At 40.5% G+C, this 22,052-nt stretch overlaps 1 protein-coding gene across 7 annotated transcripts in view; it reads left to right on the top strand.

The window, feature by feature from the left end:
- The window catches only part of LOC117251034 (partitioning defective 3 homolog B-like), a 266,671-nt gene that overhangs the window by 224,507 nt on the left and 20,112 nt on the right, over positions 1-22,052 (top strand). For all 7 annotated transcript variants that reach the window (XM_033616998.2, XM_078174376.1, XM_033617001.2 and 4 more), the window contains one exon: positions 20,998-21,074. In XM_033616998.2, the coding sequence (XP_033472889.1) occupies positions 20,998-21,074 (77 nt within the window). The remainder of the gene's footprint in view (positions 1-20,997; positions 21,075-22,052) is intronic.

Below are 22,052 nucleotides of genomic sequence, written 5' to 3'. Positions count from 1 at the left end.
GCTCCTCTTTAAATTGGGCCTAATGGACAGTAAAAGGTTGGCCTGCCTTAGTGATTTTTATTAGTTTTAAAGTGAAGCAGAGATAGAAAGTGATTAAGAAAAGAAAGTAATTTGAGCTGAAGCTGAAACTCTGCTGCGTGTAACACATCCATATTAAGGGTCATAATCAAAACTCTACAGTGGAGCCTAGTTATAGCTGGACAGAAACTATGATGTGATCATAAGATTATAGAATGTCTACGATAAAAGGGGTTTTGCAGAAACTTACAATGTTAAGAAATCAAGAATAGGTAGCCGCCATGTTAAAATCTGGCATATTTGCAGATTGGTTTCCGTTTTACTTCTGCTACTTGCAATGTAATTCTCCCATTGGTCGCTTTTAATGGAGAGATTTGTCTCCAACTGCTAACTCAAAACTAGCCAACCTCTTCAGTGAAGATGTCTCAATAGTGTTAGGGAATTCAGGCCAAGTCCCTCACACTCTCTCTCTCTCTCTCTCTCTCTCACTCACTCACTCACTCACACACACACACACACACACACACACACACACACTCTCCCTCTCTGTCCTCCCATCTGTGAGTTCAGATGAACAGAAGTCTCCCGGGGCTTTTCATTGGCCGAGCTCCACACTAAGAGGCAAGCTAATTGGCCAGCTGGGGCCCAGCCGGTTGTTGGAGGCAGGGCATTGGCCGAGAGAAGGGTCAAGTGACATGTCATTGGTCAGATTGGCTGGTAACCTGGCAACACTTCAGGCTTTCCCTCTTGAGAAAAGCCTGGTGAGAAAAAAAAAAAAACAGGGAAAGACTGTTGAGCATAATTTGGCAACAGCTTTTCTGAAAAATTGTTAGTTAATTTGCAGCTTTTTAGTGGCGTTAAAAGTGTGTATTTGTGGGAGTTGCAAGTCCTTGCAGTTCTTGTGTGAATTTTCAAATAACCCTCAATCATGAGGTCCCAAATTGTTGGAGGCACTGTGGCACCTTCAGCTTTACCAATACATCAGTCCAAACAGGCAAGAAGTCACAGCCAACTGGTTACCATGACAAGAATGAGTGTGTATGTGTGTGTGTGCTTGTGTTTTATGTGTTTAATTAATCTGCTGTTCGTACACGAAGATGAGACAAAATATTGATAATGAACAGCACTCCTTAAGTTATCCTGTCCTCTCTTCGGTTATCCTTCCGTCTCTATGTGATTGAACTACTACTGTTTCACTCTTTTCCATCCCATCCGTTATTTGCCTACAGGATCGCATAAGAAATATAAAATGAGATATACATTTTTTTCCCCTCGTTTAAATTTTGCACAAAAACTGTACTGCACAGTAGGAAAGTGGGGAAAAAAATCAACTTACTTAAATATTGCAGTTTCATTTTTAATGATTATTTAATGCCTAAATCATTGCAATTCAAATGCGGAGGTGGAAAAACCTCCCCGCTATTACTGTGGTTTCAAGAAAAACAAAGTTGAAGCCATACATTATTTTTGGAAATATGTCTCATGCCACACAGTCTATAGAAGTGTATGATTCAACTCTTTTCTTCCCATGGCCTCGTATTAAAAAAGTTAACATAAGTAGAAGCACATTGCATCAAATTGCAATACTTAGATCGGAATACTTCAAATTCACAGTACATGTTGAATTGGCACTCAAGTATGATATCATATCAGGAGATAAGCATTTTGCCCCAGCCCTACTGCTTACTTAAGGTTAGAGAGTGGTCAAAGAATCCTATTGATAGGAGATGAGATGAAAGCAGCTTTGTCCACCCCAATCTTCTCCTTACAAGGTTTTGTGGTACTACAACAGCAGTGTCACACTAACTTGCACCTTTGCTTCTCAGAGACAACAGTCATCATTCACAAAGCCACAAGAGGTCCCTGCCAGGAAAAACACAGACAGTTAATTTAAAATGTTTCAACTAATGGCCAGTGCAGTCATTTTTAAGGAGGACGGTTTTCACAGTCAGAGAAAGAGAGACAATCTTTCTCCCACTTTCTCTTAGGTTCATATCTATCCACCTCCACCTTTTTTATTAAGTAGCAGAGTGAGCTAATCCAGAGGAAATGAGAGGTGGAGGTTAGTCACCAAGGATTAGTCTGGTTCCAGGACATCAAACATTCCATTCCCACCCAGGAGATAATCATAGCCAGGTTAGCCAGGAAATTAAGTGACTGCCTTTCAGAGGGTCTCTAATCCCCGTCTCGCTCTCTCCTTACATTTCTCTTTCTTCTCCACCCATCCTGCTTTCTCTAATTCTGTCCTCCTTCCCTTGCCCATCCCCCTTGGTCTCCCCCACCTGGACTAGAGCTAAGTCTACGTCCTGGCCAATCGGCAACAGACTGCTTGTGTCTGCAAGAAAACTTCCATCTCCATTTCTTGGGGGGTATTTGATAGATGACACTATCCACCCTTGTACTGAAGGTAATATCTGACCCTGCAGCCAAGTCAGAGCTTTCAGACAAATTGAAAACTGATCAGTGATGTTTCTCGTCTCTTTGTGAGGATTTTGAGAATTTTGTGCGTGCAACAAGCAGATATTTCCCTTGAGGATATAGATTTCCTGCTGTGTAAGCTTGTCATCACACCTTATCGGCCCAACCACATCAAATATATTGTGACATAAGTAAAGTATGCATTTCAGTTGGGTCAAACAAGCAGTTTGTTTGCTCAATTTCTGGGAAAGTTGACTACCAGAAAAGAGATGGTTTCTCAGGGGTCATGCAATATAGGTCAGACAAGATTTAAACTTTAAAGACTGTTTGTGTGTATTTCTTTTCATGCAAGACCCCCGGAAAGAACAACTCGCGGTGGGCTCTGTGTGTTTGTGTGTTCTTACATGTGTACATATCTGTTCATGGATTCAGGTCCACATACCGAACAAAAGCTCAGCGTAGCAAGTGGATTTCTGCCTCCTTCCACAGCATGTCATCCAGCACAAAAGCAAATATTGCCTCCATTTTCCACACTTCTTTGTCCATTTTCCTTCTTTTTTTTCATGAACCCAGTGTACCTCATCCTTTTAACATGTACAGTCATACACACCACATAAACAAACTTATAACATATTTCTCTCTACAATTCATACACAACTGGAGTATTTTCACCTACATAATTAAAGAACTTCTACATATTTAATGAGTATTTTCTGTGTTTCTCATTAAGTGGAAATTGCCTGATCTATGTCTCCATTTATTAATATATAAAGACATTAAAAAGAATAACAAACCCCTCTCATTCCCAATTCGTCAAATACTGCCGCTTTGTGACGTCCCTCAGTGTCTCATTGCGATGCACAGGACACCTTTTAGTGTATGTATGTGACGCACACAGCTGAAAGACAACGTAACACATGGTTAATGTGGAGCAGTTGCAGTTAGGTTTAGGTAACAAAACTTTTGGGTTCAGCTAAGGATAAAAGATTGTGTTTTTGCTTAAAATAAGTTTGTTTGTTACGTAATGTAACATGACATAAATACATCACGAGTGATGTCAGTGTGCAACAACAAAATGTAAATTACACAACTTCACGTTAAAACAACGCTGACTTTTGGTTTCATATGGGACACGCACGGTGTTCTCCTGAATGTAAGTCTGGTTTCGTTTGACCCATCCACCTCCCCTACTTCCCTACATGCCATCTCTCCCTCTTTATACAACATCAGTTGCTCTCAGCGTCAAGTATTGCCACAGGTGGGTTTACACTGGAGTTGAAAGTGGGTGCATAAAGACATAAAGACACCAAACACTTCCATTGGTGTCGATATTACACGCCGAGGGGCGTGACTTAGCGTCTATATTTGAGAACCTGGGAATGAGAACAGGCTGAAAATGATTCATAATTACTCATTGTGTAGTGTTAGTCATTATAATAAAACCTGTCTTACTGATTTGGAGTTTTAGGTCAGGAAAAATGCTTCCTAAGGTGCATATTTTTCAAAACTCTGGTGACTTTGTATCTGTGTGGACATGTAGAACGTAGTGTCTCACTCGTTTGTTTGAGTGAGCTCTTCCGTCCTTATATAGAAGGGGAATATACAGTGATAAGATTTCCAGTAGGTGTTTTGAAAAAGGTAACATTAGCCTGTACACTTTATTCCCTTTGTGATATGCGGAGACTGTGGTAGACAGCTTTGCGATGGGAGATGTTTTTGCCTTTTAGTGTGGACAGAGATATTTTGGAAAGTGAAGTTTGTGTGGACAGCAATATTATTATTTTTTCTTTTTTTAAGGAGGGGGCATTCATCCTTTTTGAAAAATATCTGTATACGTGTAGACAGGCGGAGGGGAAGGAATACTTGACAGGAGAACCAGAGAAAAAGAAAAACAGGAGATGAGAAGGGAAAGAGCAATGTTAAAATGGAGAGGACAAGATATAAAGCATGTTGAGACTAGAGCAGTATGACACAAGGAGACAATAGGAGAAAGGGGTCAAGACTTTCTTGAGATTAGAAGAGATAAAAAATAGAGGAAATAGAGGATTGAATCAAAAAACACCCTAGCCATCACTACCCCCCCGACTGGAGCCAATCATCTGAAAGCGGAGTAGTGTGTGTGAGGGAGGCAGAAAGAGAAAGTGTCACTCTCATCCTATTACAGCTCCATCTAACCTGCCACTGTAGCCACCTGCTCCTGCCGTCACACAATCACACATACACACACACACACACACACACAAAAAAAACATATATTTCCAGACTTGGTATTCAGATTCTGTACATGCACCAGCACATGCATACATTCTCTCTCACACACACACACACACACACAAGCCCACATTAGAAAGGTGGGTGTGCTGCTCTTATGTGCTTATGGTCTTATGCTAAGTCCTGCTCCTGAGATATCATAGAGAAATAAATAAATAATACAGGAATCCACAAATAAAAACCCAGCAGAGATTTCTCTTACCTAAGGCGCTGACATCAGAAAAATGGCAGAGGGAGTAAAAAATTTCCCCGCTCTCATCTTTGCTGTCTCTGTCCTGTCTCCCATCATCTGTACGTCTCTGTCCAGCAAATTGTCTCCCCTTTAACCCCTACCTCCTCTCCATCCCCCCGTACTTCTCTCTTCCTCTCCCTCAGTCTTCCTTGGAATTCACCTTTCTTTGTTCCCTCTAATCCTCAAAGGGGAACTTTTTTAAGTCGGGAAGTTTGGCGTAGAGAGAAGGAGTGAGAGACACAGACGGAGTGTAGGGGGGGGGTAGAGGTAGACGGATATACTATCTGGGTGGCAGGGAGGGGGCTTAGAGGAAACCAAATTATCTTCCTTCACTTTTTCGGCTCCCTTTCTCCTCATCCTTCTCTCTGTCCCTCTATATATGCCTCACCCCTGACTCTCTTTCTCTCTGTCCCCTTATCAACTCCCCACCTTGCACTTTCAAGGACAAGCTTAACTGTTAAGAACGGATTGGATAGACCTGTGTGTGTGTGTGTGTGTGTGCGTGTGTGTGTGTGTGTGTGCGTGTGTGTTGGGTTTAAATGTATGTGTGATTTTGTGTGTGTCTTCAGTCTTTTATTTTATTTTATTTTTTTACTGCATGTATAATATGTGTCTGTGTCACGGTATGGTGTGTGCACAGCTGAATATTTGTGTGTGTGTGTGTGTGTGTGTGTGTGTGTGTGTGTGTGGTTTTGTGTGTATTTCTCCAAAGGCTTTGCAGCAGAGACTAATCCTATCCTCCCTGCTATCGTCTTACCTTCCTTCTTACTATCATTTATTTATCCCCATCTCTCTCTCTCTCTCTTCCACCACACTCGCTGCTTCCCCTTCCCTCTCTCTCTTTCATTTCTATCCCTCACTTTCCTCACTCTCTTTTCCTAAAATATATAAGTATATATAAAAAATACACACACCAAAAAAAGCTGCGTTTTGAACTGAAAAAGTGCACAGCCGTCTCCTGTTTCACTGTTTAGGATCTTTTTTTTTTTTTTTTTTTGGTCAGTGTGTGTGTGCGTGGTTGTGCTCGTGTGTTTTTATTAATCTTGTTGTGGCGACAAAAATCTCTTAGCACACTGTTATTATGGGGACTCAGTTCCCATTTGGGGACAAAAAGTTAGCCCCCACACCTAATCTGTTTGGTTAAGGCACAGAATTTTGTGAAGGATGTTTGTGGTGTGATAGCAAAGCAGACCAACCACAGAAGTGTGAACTACTTTGGAATAAATCTGCTGTTCATGAACTGCTGAGTAATCTATTGATCTGTATAAGCATACACTTATACAGATGATTTTGTAGTCACAGTAACACCTATGTGTATCACCAGGTGAGTTGATGTGCTTGTGTCTTACTTTGTGTATTTTTGAAGTTCCCCAATCAAAACTGAGTGAAACATATGTCATTATATATGACATACATTTTCATCTAGTAATTCTCATATTCCCTACAACTAAGTTGGTTATCTGTGAACAACAGAGAGGATAAATGTCCACACAAAGCACAGTGAAAATGCAGCATGAGGTGCTGTCAGTCAAAGAAATTTTACTTCCCCATGTGTGGACTGTGTAGAGCAGATGATGCGGATGACAGTTACCAAATGTTCAATAACTGAATTACTTGTCATTCAATCAGGGTTCCCATGGGTCCGTGAAGTCCTTGACAGTTTGTGAATTTGAGGGATTTTCGAATTTGAAAATAGACATTCATAGACATGGAAAACTGAAAGTGCTCAAATTTAAATTTGTGCAAGAATAAGAATTGAAGTTCTTATTTTTATATTTTCTGCCGTTGCTGTTGTCTGTGGGCTTTTGTAAAGCCTACTAGTTGTTATTATAAAAATTCTGAGTGTAATAACATTAATAAAGCTTGTTGTCCATATTTAAAACTAAGCCATGAATTATAGGCAGTTGGGACTGGAAAAAATGACCTTGATTTTGATGTTTAAGAAGGTGTCAAAGTCAACCTAAATGTACTCAAAGGCAACAATGTGTTTTTTTCTTTATCCCTGACCAAAAATGAAGCCAGTTACCAGTGTGAAAGCAGCCTAACTTTCAGAGTTATAACTTGGTTTCTGGTTACATTTAGGATTAGGGTAAGGGTTGAGTTTAGGCAGGTAGTGGTTATTGCTGAGGTTAAGTCTCCAGGGAGTAATGCCATGTCCTCCATAGTGACAAAAACAAGTTTGTGTGTGTCAGCATGTGTGTTGATGTCTGCTGCAAGTGTTGGGATATCACCTGCCTGATAACTTTTAAATGCCATTTAAAAAAAGAAGAAGAAAAAAACGGGATTTAATTTGATTGATAGGTCTACATACTGATATGCATACAAACACACACAAAACTAACTCCCTCACAAACTTACACTAAATAAACAGGATACGCTTTGCATTAAGTAGTATTAATCGTTGTATTCATGGGAGACGCTCTAAGCTGCGTGCTTTGGGGAAAATTGACCTTCTGTGGTCTTAATTGTACGAGAGGCTCAACAGCGCCGTGACATTTAACTGTGCTCCAGTCTTAATTCTTAGCCCTTTATTCTAGTGCTTCGCTGACATTTCAGTGGAAAGAGGTTTGTGAATAAAGATGATTGCTGCTTCTTTGGTGTTGTAAACAAATAAGCAAATTTGCCCATGATTATTTTATTCTTTCACTCTCTTTCTCTGCCTCTCTTGCAGACTTTCACTTTCGTCGTCTATCACCGTCACTCTTTTGGCCGTGTCTCTCAGCAGGGCAGAGTGAGACTTTACAGCCCAATAGCACAAAGTGACCAAAATGGTGTATGTCTGCAGAGGTTTCACAGGGTGGTTGATCAATAGCAATGACTCAGCGATTACTTTGCCAGGTGCTGAGATTTCTGGTTTTGAAACTTTACTCCCCAGCCCACAGCTTTTAGTGTGTTTTGTAAACACACACAGGAACACCACCCACTAAGACACATTTTTATTTGCTCAAAGATGGATCACAATGCTACAAGCAGGTAAATAACAGTCCAACATATTTTGTTCTTAAGCCAAGAGAAGAGAAGAAAAGACAAAGCATTATGATTATAACGGAATTGTTTCGTTTTTTGTTTTGTTGTTTCTGCTGGAATATCTTTACATTTTTAAATGGCCAAAACTCTTATTTTGCTCAAACTGTCTGTACTAGAACATCTCTTTTCACCGTCTCTCTGAGAAAGCTCTGTTTTAGTGTCTGTCTCTTTGAGCCCCCCCTCACTAAAAATGCCCGGTCTGGTCTGATTAGTCAGCCTTTCTGGGTCCTCTGTATCTCAGCATCTTTGCATCGTCATAAAAATTGGGGAATGACATGATCCAGCGGGAATATGATCCAAAAGTGGGGAGAAATTAACAACATTGGCAACCAAGAGTACATGTTTCCCTGACGCTAGCGTTTATCTACATGTAAGTTGGCAGTGTACACACAGCCTGGGAATGACTGTAATGGGGAATAGTGGTACCTTCTACTGTGGAAAATAAAAGCTTCTAAACACAACCGGACATGTTTCAGCAGGAATATGATCTGGAATCGGGGAGGAATGAATAACATCACCAACCAAGTTTACGTGTTTCCCTGACATTAGCATGTAGCTACATGTAGCAGTGCATCTTATGCACTTGCAGTAGCGTGCCTGGAGCAGATGACCATATAAAGAAATCTGTTACAAGCCAACGTCAGCTTGTCTCAAACGAAGGGAAAAAAAGTTAAAAACAGAGTATTCAAAACAGTCTGAAGCCTTTGCTCGCAGGGATTACTTTTATTTTTACCATGTGTAAGATAAAAAAAATAAAGTACAGAAAATAAAGAAAAGTACAATAGGTCTCTTAAAACTGTTCTATTTAATTTTAAGCTGTCCTACTTACTGTATGTAGTATATGCATGTACTATATATTTTGGTTTTATATTTCACCTTAAAGGAATACTTTACTGCATGAGAAGTTTGATACCTCTCTCTCCTGTCTTTATGTTAAATACTAAACTACATCTATCAGCTGGCTAGCTTAGTATAAAGTCTGAAAACAGGGGGGAACAGCCAGCCTGGATCTTTCCAAATGTAACAAAATCGGCCCTCAAGCACCTCTAAAGCTCATTAACTAACATATTGCATCTTTTTTGTTTAATATGTAGGGAGAAAAAAGGAATTGCAAAAACAATTATCGGTTTCATGTATTGTTTTTTTTTTCCGCCCCCAGTGCATATCTAACTGATGAACAGGACGTAGTTGACTTACGTAGAGTCTTCCTGTGTGGTCAACACATACTGATTGAAAAAATGATGAACTATGGAAAAGTCTCATTAGAATAGCTGTGTGTGTGTACAGAGGTGACCATGTGTGTGAATGTGAACAAGCATGTACTTGTGAATGCGCTTGTCTACTCTCTCTCCTTTAGTGCTACTTTGTTAAGAGGCTGTAGTAATTAGCCTGTGGAAATGGATGGCTTTTCACCAGCCGCTGCAATTACTGCTCTCTCCAGAATGAATGAATGGATGGGCCGAGAGATGGTATATAGCATTAAATGAATGGATGGAGAGTTATAGTGGGAGGACTAAATAAAGCCCGGGATGCTGCGACTGAGGGCAGGGGTGAATGAACGGAAGGAAGTCTGCATGGTTGGGGAGAAGTGGGAGGTAGGAAAGATGGAGTGCAGGAGGAAGAACAAGGTGAATGAGCTTGTTTTACCCTGTCTTGTTGTTATCCTACGGCTTGAGTGGAGGTGGATGGCATCACAGACCATTGCCTGTGGCCAGAAATGGCAGAGAGTTACTGAAGGGTACAAGTTAAATGTGATGTGAGTTTGGAAAGCAAATGAAGGAGAAGAAATCACAGCTTGACATCTGGTACTAAATGAAAAAACAAACAAAAGTCTGGTGTTAGATTCCTCTCTGATGTGTGCCATTTAAAAAGCTGAAGCATAGCTCACTTCACACACAGAAGACAGGTGCTTGATTTTCTTCTCCATCACTAGAGACTAAAATGACATATTACTAATATCATCTTTGATGAACAAGGAGCATTAATCTATCAAACACACATAGAATGTGGCTGTGCAAGAGTGTGATCAAGAGAGTGATTGTGTATGAATGGATTTCCTTTTTCCTGTGTCTGCATGCATGTGAATGTGCATGTAAAGCTTTCTCACTCCATCTGAAATATTAAGTGCATGCCTGGGGTGAAGTAATCACAAAGAATGGCCTTCAATATGAACCAGTGACAAAATCCAACTAATAACACACAGCCAGGTGTTGTTGTAATTATTTAAAAAAAACCTGGAGCGGTTTTTACACCAAGTAGCAAACCACAGTGAAAGCTTGAAGGCTTTTCCAAAGAAAAGACAATTAGAAAGAAGGGGGCTGATATTTTTATGGATATGTCATTGTAAATGTGCCGTCTGAACTAAATTATTCTATGTATAACTACAGTGTGGTCTGAGGGGGAAAATCTGTATTCAGTAATTTTTCATCATGAGATTTTCCCGTGTCTGCATGCTTCAAAGTTAAGGTCAGACACATACAGAGCCACAATTGTAGAACACACCTGAGACATCATCACTGTTGTAAATGCACATTACACTGTAAAAATGTAGAAGTTTTGGGAAGACTCAAAGAAATCAGGCTGCAGTGTCTTTTGAGTCTAGTTCTGTCTACTGAAAGTTTAAACTATTGAGGCAACACCTGTCAGGAGTTTTATTTATTTTTCACGAGCAAGTTTCAGGTTTGAATTCCCCATGCACCTCACTGTAATCACAGTAGCTTGTCCTGTTCTGAATTCCACATACAAACATGGATGAATTGTTCATGGATTGAGATCTGTGGTGTGTTATGAAGAACGAGTGCAGGGAGCGGTTGGCTTGGATACCTGTCTTCATCATGGTTTGCATTGTTTTAATATTGATCAGAGAGAAGATTGCGTCAAGAAAGGACTGGCTTGGTTTGTTGTTAAAACAGCTATATTTTTTACTTTAAGTGCTGATACTTATATTTGTGAAGGTTCTGCATGTAACTTTCAGAAAATCCTTGTTATTAATGACAAAAGTGGCCGTAAAGTGAACTGCATCAGCATCCTGTTGCTCGGGCTTGCACTCCTTAGGTACGAGCAAGAACCAGCACATCGGCTAAAACAGGGGCATGACCAACACAAGACTAAACATGATTGACCAGCATCATGTTCATAGAATCCTAGGGGAAAAAAATTGCAAGAAAAACAAAGCTAAGAAAGCTCAAAAGGGCAACGAGACCGACAAATTCAAAAAAACAAGGGTCAACATCGGGATAGCCTTTCCCAGCTGGAAGGAGCTGCTGCAGGAGAGAAGTAATGCAATCACAGCTAACAGCGCTAACAGCGGCTAACAGCTGTTAGTGGCCAGCACCGCCATTGCGGCACAGTGATGCGAGGAGAGGGATGAGGTGTGTGAGGTTGAGCCACTTGTCAGTTGTCATAAGACAAGACGTGATTGGTTCGTTTCGATTTACACGTGCCCCAACAGTCCTACGTTGTAAACACAGCCAGCATGGTGAGGGCGTTTGTCAACTCTCATCACATGTGTCTGTGTAGGAGCCTGAATGAGTACTCCATGAAGTATCGGATGACATGGTTTCATCAATGTTATCATAGCTTTTTGGTACAGAGCGGCTACCGTTGTTGCAATACGCTTTTGAAACAGTGAGGTGCTAGAGTGTGCTATCCGTTTGAATGCAATATATGAGTTCAGCGTTAGATGGGAGAAATTCCTACACACTGTGGCTTTAAGTCCAAACAACTTGAATTTTTTTACGTTGATATATTTTTTATTATTATTATTATTTTATTTTGATTTATTTTTTTTATATACTGTGCTACAAGAATGGTGACTGATGTCTTTTTTCTGACTGCAGTCACAGGCTAGATTCTTGAGGTGGCCCTACACACCTATATACAACATTGCACGCACTTACATGTACATACTTGTATTAGCCTACGGTAGGTATATCACAGGCAGCACATACTACACATGCACACGCACATATACACACACACACACACACACACACAAACCGCAGCCTCTTCAGAGCTGTGTTTTAATTGAGTCAGTCCAAAGTGCTGGCTGAGCAGAACGATATGACTGATACGGATTAGAACCAGCCTTCCCTTATTCATCGATTTCTACACAGGTGGGAGGCAGGGTGGGGGGCCTGATAGAGGGATGACAGAAAGGAAGCAAAATCTTTTTCTATCGATTTACGGAAGGAGAAAAGGACATTGAGAGTGAGACAGATGGACTGAGAGTAAGAGAAACGTATGGATGGGGCAAAGAGGAAATCCTCCCACTCTCTATCAGTCATACAAAATAAGAAAGAAATAGCAGGAGGGGGTAGAAGACGGGAACAGAAGTGAATGATAGAGATTATGCTGTTCCTCTTTGTCATCATTGATTTTAGGAAGGGAGGGGTTAGCAAAAGACAATAGAGGACAGGATGTGGGAGAAATATGGAAGTAAATGGGAAGCAAGCAGTGATAGAGAGAGTTGTTAATTCAGGGATAAGTGATGTATGGAAAAGAGAAAGGTAGGTGGTGTAAGATAACAGCATGGATGTAGGAGGGAAAAAAAGACCCTTTAAGCAAGAGTGAAGATTTAACAGTTCTCAGAGGAACCCTTTATTTCACTTAAGGAGAGTTGTTTAATGAAGGGGAAAGATGAGGTGTGGACACAGAGGGGGAGAGAATAAGGAGAGGATGAAAGGGAACGATGGGAGACAGTCAGAAGGGGGGATGAAGAGGAGGAGAAAGAGGAAGATGATGAAGAAGTATTAAAAAGGGGCACAAAAAGAGTTGAAGAGAGAGATGGAAGAGAGAAAGAGACACTTCACATTTGGGCTAAGTAGTCTCACTGAGGCAGTATGCAGCTACCAAATGCTCCATGTCGATCTAAATCCCTTTGAAATCCTTGAAACAGCTCGAGTGAAAAGGATGGGACGTTTGAGCCATTATGTGTGTGTGACTGTGTGTTCAACAGAGAGAGAGAAGTGAGTGTGTGTCAGTGCTGAAAGTGATGGGGTGGTGTGTTTTATGGGTAAATTGAAGGGTCTGTTGAAAGAAGAAAGATGAACCCTCTTGCAGTGTGTGTTCCTGTGCAAGTATGGAAGTATACTGACGACAAAAGATTCGAGAGCCCGGGAAACAAATTCAAGCACTACTTGGTCTGCAAGTCAATATTTGAGCATGAACAGGCGCAGATTTGTAAGAGCAGAATTAGGTTTGTACGCAAGGGAGGATGCATCTTGAGCGTAACAAATAATGTGAGCAGCAAGAAGAATTGTGTAACTACATTTGAGCTGGCAGGAGGGATTCTCACATTTCTAATGAACAAAGCTGCTGACTTTTGCCAGTCTAAATCCATTGAGCGCAGATTCAAACTAAGGGCAAAGCATCATCTCTTCAGTTTCACCGGGAAGTGAAGGTCAAACTGTTAAACCCATCCTTCTACTATACTTTCAAATAAAAATTGGGACAGTAGCATTTGCAAGTGCAAGACAAGTGCAGTATGTGGTGTCTGTTTTTTCTAACAAAAACAGAACACATTGATTCTAAATGGCTAAAATCCTTTTTAATTTGTTGGCAAATGATAGTTTTTAAATGTGATTTTGAGAGTCAAATCAATTTAAAAGTAGTTACTAGGTATATTTTGCCATGGCTGTGTAAGCTTTGCATTTACCTCTATTCCTAGTGTGATTTTCTCAACCAAAGACAGGGTATTCATTTTTTTCTGTCAGTTTTTATGAATAATTTTAACTGAGAAATTCTTGCACCATTGTAATAAAACATCTATGAAGGCTTACCTTTGAGCAGATTGCTGCAAAAAGACATACAATGTGCCAGAGAACCCCTTTACGCCTTGCATTAAATTGCATCTCGTATCCAGATTGTATCTAATCATACATTTACATTTCACCTGATGACATTTACATCTGGTATTAACACGTGTCTCCAGTGTCCATAATAAGACCCAACTGACAACCGATTGCTCTGTCCAGCTCAAACAATCAAACAGTTGTAGCCAGTCTCCACTGAACCAAATTGAAAGCAGATGCGTGGTCTTGTCTTGACTCGATCCACAACTGTCTTGAATATCTAAAAGCTTTCTTGCTGCTTTCTTGCTAATAGCTTAGCTTCCTAATTGGCTAATAGCTGCTACTTCACTGGTTTGAAATAGTCAGGTGCAATTATGTATTACTGCCCATGTAAATGGATTGAAAACGCAGTAGTGTTCAGTGTGGTGATGATGCATCCCTGACCACCTCCAGAGGTGGTTTAACTGGTCGGATCAGAACCCATCCTTAATGTGTTTTGGGAGCATTTACAACTGCACTTTCACGTGGCCAAGCACTATCCGAATGCAATATGATCATCCAAAATGCATTTTGATACAAGGTGTAAAGGGGTTCCGATATAGAGTAGTTTACCATATTCTGTTGGGACTGAATGGTTCAAACAAAGATCCACATGCCTACAATAACTGAGGCTGTAAGCTAAAGGATAAGGCATATTAGCATAGGGCTGTACTTTCCTGGTTGACTGGTCGATTATTTGGTCGATATGCTCTCGTCCGACCAAATTCTCAATGGTCGAATAACTAACATGCTAACGCATCTAAAGCGACACCACCCGAGTTTGAACGTTAACCGGCACGACTAGAAAAAGCAATCTGGTGCAAACTACGATATCGTCGTCGTTTAAAAAGAAAGAGCGTTTCCCTGACCATCGCGCTAAAGAAATAATCAACGCCATTGGAGTTGAGTAAAATTGTTTAAGCTGCACTTTAGATATAAGCATGTTTTGTTTACTGCACTTTAACAAAGTGGGAAAGCTAAGTAAGTTCCTAGTAAAACTGAATCTGAGCAGGCTTTAAAGCTGACCAGCTGCACTATACTTTTTATTTTAATTGAGTAAAACTGTTTAAGCAGAAATTTATATTTATATTTTTCATTCAAAAAATGTGTTAAAAAAACAGCAGGATTTTATATATATTTGTTTCATTCAAAAATTGTGTAAAAAGAGTTAACTGCTGTGGTGGTATGTTTTAATAAGGTTACCAATAAGTAAAAGATATTTAATAGTTGTCTATTTTTTTCATTACTGTACCAAAAAAAACGGAACCGTGACTTGTGTACTGAGGTACTTACCGAACCGTGATTTTTGTGTATTCATGTTGTATTTGCTCGGAAAACGTGTTTAGTATAAGACAGTTGTTTTGTCAGTGAACCTTGTGAGTTGTAATGGAGCCAAACTGTGTGTCGTTACCTTTGTTAAATGTTGCTGTTGTCCCTGGTTTTATATGAAAAGAGGAAAAGATCGCTTGTAGCTAGGCTAATTTACACAATGTAAAATGCGATAGGCTTGTGCTAATAACGTTAGCATGTTGTATTGGTGGGGGAAATGTGTCCAGATAAAGACAAGTGTTCGTCTGTGAATGCTGCGAGTTATAGTGAAGCTGATTTGCGTACTTATGTTTTAATTTGTCTCTATTAAGCCATATTTAATGTTTGTTTTGAATCAACTAAACTTTACAGCACTTAACGGAGTCCTCCACTGCCAACTAGCGTTTTGGAGGTGTAACTGCAGAGTGACACAGACACCACCGCAGAAGTAAAAATAACGTGCAAATTTTTTTTTCCCCACGACTAATCAATGAGTTGAAGATTATGTACGACTTCAGTCAACCAAGATTTTCTTTGGTTGACTACAGCCCTAATTAGCATATAATATGTAATTCAAATGTCATCCTAAATATGGCTGCCAATTGCTCCATACAGGGGAGCAATATATTCAAAAACTGGCGTTTTTTTCTTGGGTTGATTTTGAGAAAGACATGACCCTGATGTCCAGATGTCAATTTGTCCTGTTGCAGCTTGTTATTAAAAAATGGTTGGCAAGTGACCTCTTGTGATCTCAAGTGCTCCAAAGCTGCCCAAACAGCTGGAGAAAACTGAGAGCAGACTCAGAAAACGAGCGCGAGCATGATCGGGATTGCATGCTCAAATGTGATTCTTCTCTTACGAATCTGCGTCTGTGTGCTCACCAGTGTTTCCTTGCAGACACTCAGAATTTGTTTTGCGCTCTCTTAAATCTCCTGTCATCAATATACTTCCATATGTGTGTGTTTGTGAGTGTGTGTCTGTGTCACTTTCTGTCTGCTCCCCCTCCCCTCAGTATCAGTCTCTTCTGCCTGATTTCCGCGCTCTCCTCTCTGCCTCTCCTCTGCTCGCTATGCCGTGAAATGGTTTTTCACTAGACCATTACCCCAACCAGTGCACTACACTACTGCCACAGCCCTCTTGTGAGTGAGAGGGAGTGTGTTTAAATGTGTGTGTGCGCCTGGAGAGAGAGAGGGGTGTGTGCTTGTCTGTGTGCATGAGAGTGACTGTGCATGTGTACGTGTACAGTAGCTGCACTACGAAGAGAAAGAAGAGAATGCATGTTTTGTTTATGTGTGGAGATGATGGATTGCGTGCACATACTGATACTTGTGTGCATGTAACTGTGTGTGTGTGTGTGTGTGTGTGTGTGTGAGAGAGAGAGAGAGAGAGAGAGAGAGAAAGTGACAGAGAAAAAAGATGTGTACAGTATGTCCCACGCAAGCTGAGCTGTCATAGTTTTTGCCCTGCACTGTACTCCTGTCACAGTTGTGAATGCTGAGAGTCTACTAACATCTGACATCTCTCACACACACACACACACACACACACACACACACATAGACTTCACACACAGCTACAGACAGGCAGCCATAGTCGTAAACCAGCGAGTCATTCTGCTCGCTAACAAACTGGGGGATCTTCTAGCTCTGGTTTGAATCTTTACGCGAATCTTTCATTACAGACTTGTGCAAAATATACACACAAGCTGGATTCACTCTATCTTTGTGTTTGAATGCATTTTCTCATGTTTTACCATCTAACAAAATGGTAATGTTGTACACAAATTTATTATTTTTGTGACATTATTTTAGTCTGTTTGAGGTGCTTAATGCTGTCTAGATTGTGTGCTGTGCATCCCGAGTTTCCTCTGAATAAGAAAAACTCTGGTTGCCGTATTTATTCCAAACTGATTTTGCTGCTTCCATTAACCAAACTGTACCAAAGCTATAACACAAACACACACATTCAAGTTTATTTGTTCGTATTCAATATCAACTAATATCAATTAATATTTACTGCTCTCCACCCTCTCTACACAGCAGTGTTTCTGTGGTCAGACAGAGATTTTTGTTGGCGTTCTATACACTCCCTCACTTCATTCGCACACATGCACATTCATTACAAACTCATCTGTTTGTGTTTACTCAGTCTGTGGCATCACACAGTAATCCACTCTTAATCCATGTGTATGGAAACACACAAAGACATGCACACTTGAGCAGAAGAGCACCAAACCCAAACCATATACTCACTCTTGTTTGGCTGTACCGCTTAGATCTGGGATCCACTGCCTTTTAGAAGACAACGCTAAAAATGTTCAGTATTTTTCCTTATTGCCCACAAATCCCACGGAAAGACCAAAACCAACATTAAATTGATCTTGCTAACAAGCCTATGTAGCCAAAGCCTGATATATCTTATTCATCTTTGCCAAACACCTCCATTGTGGTCCAAAAATGATTGAAAACACATAAATGAGTCACAACGCCACACTGGGGGACATGTTCCTTTGTTACCAAGAGCACAGGCACTGTAGTCTTTGTATTTTCTTTCAATGCCACATACTGCCGCCTTGAATACTACCTAGTGCACCAAATGTATATTTTTATGTGGCAAAGAAATAAAGATTTATGTCTTCATAGGAATCAGTGGGCGTCACCTCGGAGCTTAAAATATGGTAGGGAAGTCAGTAGCTACTGAGAGACAGACTAATGCAGTGGTCTTCATTTTTTTTGTGCCTAAGGCACACCATAGGGCAAGCCAAAATCTCAAGGCACACCTGCATTTATATCTGTGCACAATAGCTTCGATAACGTGTATTATCACTCTTATCACGACATAAGACAATACAGATAAGAAAAAATAAGACAGGTAGATTTTGTGATACTGTCAACTAACAGTTTTTTTTTTCTTTTTTTCGGGGGTAGGTCGTAGTCACTAGTGCTTTGTTGTAATTTGCTCCGTACAATATAGCAATCTGTTGTCCCACTCACAGCTGTTTCCTTTTAAATGTTATCATCCCTCACACTGGCTGCCAGTCAGGGCTTTTGATATGTTACACACTGATGATTCCCACACACAAATGGCAACAAGTATGCTTTTTTTAAATTGTAAAGGCCCAGTTGAATATTGCAGTAATAATGTGTGGTTATCACAAAATCCCGTGGCACACCTGAATAGGCATCATGGCACACCATTTTAGAACAACTTGACTAATGTATTGTTGGTCATTTGTTTACAATCAGAAGAAAAATCCCTTATCCCTCAAGGACAGTTCAACCCAAAACCAAAAATACATCTTTTTCCTCTTACCTGTAGTGTTATGTATCAGTATAGATTGTTTTGGTGTGAGTTGCTGAGTGTTAGAGATAAAGGCCATAGAGATGTCTGGCTTCTCTCAGATACAGTGGAACTAGATGCAGTCGGCTTGTGGTGCAACACATTTGAAAAACTCAACAGCAATGTCTTTTTCCAGAAATCATGACCTGGTTATTTAAGATTATCCACAGACCTTGTTGTAAGCAGTTTCATGAAGGAACTATTACCCGCCAACCGTATCCACTGCTCACCCACCTTGCACCGCTAAGCTAGCTCAGCGAGGAGGACATCATTGATACATCATACATACATAGATTTCATGCTGTCAAGAGCTCGACCATCTTGCCCATAGATGCATACTTCCTTCTGCTTGGTGATTGAGTTGGCACTTGTAGTTCAGTAGAAAGAAAATAGTTCTACAAGAATCTGCTCACAACAAGGTCTGTGGATTATCTTGAGTAACCGGATCATATCTGGAAAGAGACAATACTGTTTTTCGGCATTTCAAGCATCACAAGCTGAGTTCCATCTAGTTCCAATATATATTCGAGAGAAGGCAGACATCTCTACAGCTGCTATCTCCAACACTCAGCAACTCACGGTAAAACAATTAAGATTGATAAATAGTACTACAGGTAAGAGGGGAAATATGTGTTTTTGATTTTAGGTGTGAACTATCCCTTTAAGGACCGCTCTGTCAAAACTATCTTTCAGCTGCTTTCCTTCCTCCATCTCTCTGAAACCTGCCTCCCTCTTTCATTCATTTTCTCTTCACTCCTCCATTCATGACTCTTTGCTTTTTCCTTCACCCCCTTACTCATCTCTCTCACCTCTCAGTCTCCTCCGGATGTCGCAGTCATTCCCCCCTCCCGCTATCTCTCGTTCCCTCTTTTAACATCGTGTTTAAATTGTGTCATTTGTGTCCCTCTCACCTCCCCGCTCTGTCGTCCTTGTCTTCACCCCATTTACTTCCTTGTTTTATAATTCACCTCTCATGCCTCCTCTATGCCTGCCACTTTTCAATGGCTTCATAATATCCCTCCTCCTTTCTATATCGCTCTTCTTTCATTCAAACTCATTTACTTCTCATTCACTCCATCTCTCTTTTCTCCTTTCTTCTCCGTCTAATGCCTTTTCATTCTTTCGCTCCACCTCTCTATTTTCACCCAATATCCCACTGTCTCTCTGCCTGAGATATTGAAGCTATAAAGACAGGTGTTCAAAAGAAAGCAGGACCAGCGAATCTGTATTATATGCCTCCTGGCATGATTCCCTGGAATGCAGAGAGAGGAGAGAGCAGAGGGAGAAGAGAAAGCTGTGGTCTTTAATATCTAATTCTCAGCACCTTTTAAGTTAACAATGTTATCTTGAGTTGAGGAGAGAAGAAGAATCTAGTCTTCTATAAAACCTTCAACCTTTTGTCATCACCACTTGGGATACACACACACACACAGATACACACACACACACACACACACACTTCACCCTCCTTCCATTATCGTCTTTTGGTTTTAATGGCGTACCATACTTTTACGGGACTTTGTGGCTCCAAAATGTGCAGATGGCTTGCAGTAATGTCCTGTGTACTTATGTTGTGAAATTTTATATTAACAAAAGCATCATTTTACAAGTGGCATCAGTGTGATAGACTAAACTTAATGGAAGACTCAGCATTAAACAGACTCTGAAGGGACTGTATAATGCTGCATATAGGTTTTGTTTTTATTGTTGGAGTTCAGCATGTGTGCAGAGTCACTACACTCAGTCACCTGAATCATATCTCACTCTCTCACCCCTATATTATGTTAAAATGAGACTCATTCACAATATTTAGTGTGTCTTTAAGATCAAATGGCTTGTGTGTATGCATGCATGTGTGTGTTAGTGTGTGTGTAATGTGGCTTGTTGACGTTTGGGGTTTAGTCGGCTTCTGTAAGGAGCGCCGCGGCAGCTGGAATCTCCCCACTGAATAGACCGGGATAATCTCTGAGAGAGCGTGTGTGTGTGTGTGTGTGTGTGTGTGTGTGTGTGTGTGCAAGAGGGAAAAAAAGAGGAATGGGAATAAGTGGAGGAAGAGAGAACAAGATGTGAGGGTGAGAGAGAACCAGTGAAGTGATGAGCAAAAGAGGAAGTAGGAGAGATTGAACTGTCAGCAGCTTGACTTAATCTTTTTTTTTCTCAAGATGGAGATGAGACGGAACTCTGTATATGTGTGACTTTGTGTGTGTATGTGTGTGTGTGTGCGAGCGAGACAACTCCATCCTGTTTTGAAGTAACCTAATCTAGGATGGAGGCCTTGTCCACCCCCCAAAATATACCCTCAGAAGACTGAAACTCTAAATCCTTAATAACTGGCCTTTGTCAATCCTAAATAACCCTTGTATCACAAACACCCACAGAAACTCACTCACAAACACACATGCAACCAAAAGGGATTATGGGTATGCACTGCACATGCTTAGGCTCACAGTTTTGCAGTTTATTAGCACATTAGGCAGGGGGATATATAATTCAGGCTGTTTTTAATACATTAAATTTTGGTATTCAAACTAAGAAACTGTCTCTCTTCACCAGATTCCAGGCAGAGGGACAGATCATCGTATGGCGCCACGTTATGAAGAAGTGGAACGTCAGTATGCCTCCTTACCAAGGTATGGCTGCGTCTTCTTCCCTTTTATGAGGTTTGCCAAAAAAATTAGATGTTTTACTGCAGGTATCCTTCTTCCTCTCTTCTTTTCTTTCTCTTCTCTTTGAAGCCTCTAATTAAATCTGTGTAGTCTCTATGTCTTTCTGGGCGTCTCTGGAGGCCTCAGTCAAAGCCAGAAACTCACCTTATTCCCTCCCTAGGGAACACACACTCAGACAGGGGTTGACACCTGATCCCAGACTCCTAGATCTACTCCCCCACCTAAACTTTGCCTGCCTTATGCACAATTGGTAGTTTTCGTAATGAGTGGATTCACTTGATTTTCTTTATGCTCCACTTTCAACCCTCAGTTATCATAGTTTGGTGTCTTTATGTTGCATTGAACTAGAGAGGCAGGAAATTTCAATAAAGTCTTTAAACGTTTGCAACAGATATAGAAAAAATTAAACGATTTCAAGAGCTACAGTCTACCAGACATGTTGCATCCATGACTACAGGATAAGGCACCCGACCATAGGTTTAGCTCATGTCACACAGCTTGTTTTCTCCTTTTCAAATCAGCAACATGACCTGATATCACCAAGACAGTGTAATTTGGTCCTCACTGGACGGCATGTTGTAAATGCATGTGTTTGCATCCGTCACAGGACTTCTATTAAAGGACTTTAAATTTGAAGATAGCTGTTGAAATTCATATTCATATATATTTCCTTAAGGGTCATGCCATTTGATAGATTTAAGAGATACGGATTGTTCACTCAATGTTGGGTAAAGAACTGCTTCATTTTAAGTGTGCTGGATTTTATGCTGTCAGTGTAACACCACAACTGAAGGCTTTGCACAACGTATTTATGTTCTATTAATAAGCTATAGTTAGTACATGTTTTTCTTGTTTTCCAGTATACTCCAGTGGAGTTCACCACTGTGTTTTCAGTCAGACCTAATACCCCACTAGGCAGGAGAGAATAGGACACAGGAGAGA

This window comes from Epinephelus lanceolatus, chromosome 14 (genome assembly GCF_041903045.1).
Source record: "Epinephelus lanceolatus isolate andai-2023 chromosome 14, ASM4190304v1, whole genome shotgun sequence".
In the NCBI taxonomy this organism is placed as follows: Eukaryota; Metazoa; Chordata; class Actinopteri; order Perciformes; family Serranidae; genus Epinephelus; species Epinephelus lanceolatus.
This window is presented reverse-complemented; position numbering and strand designations above follow the sequence as displayed.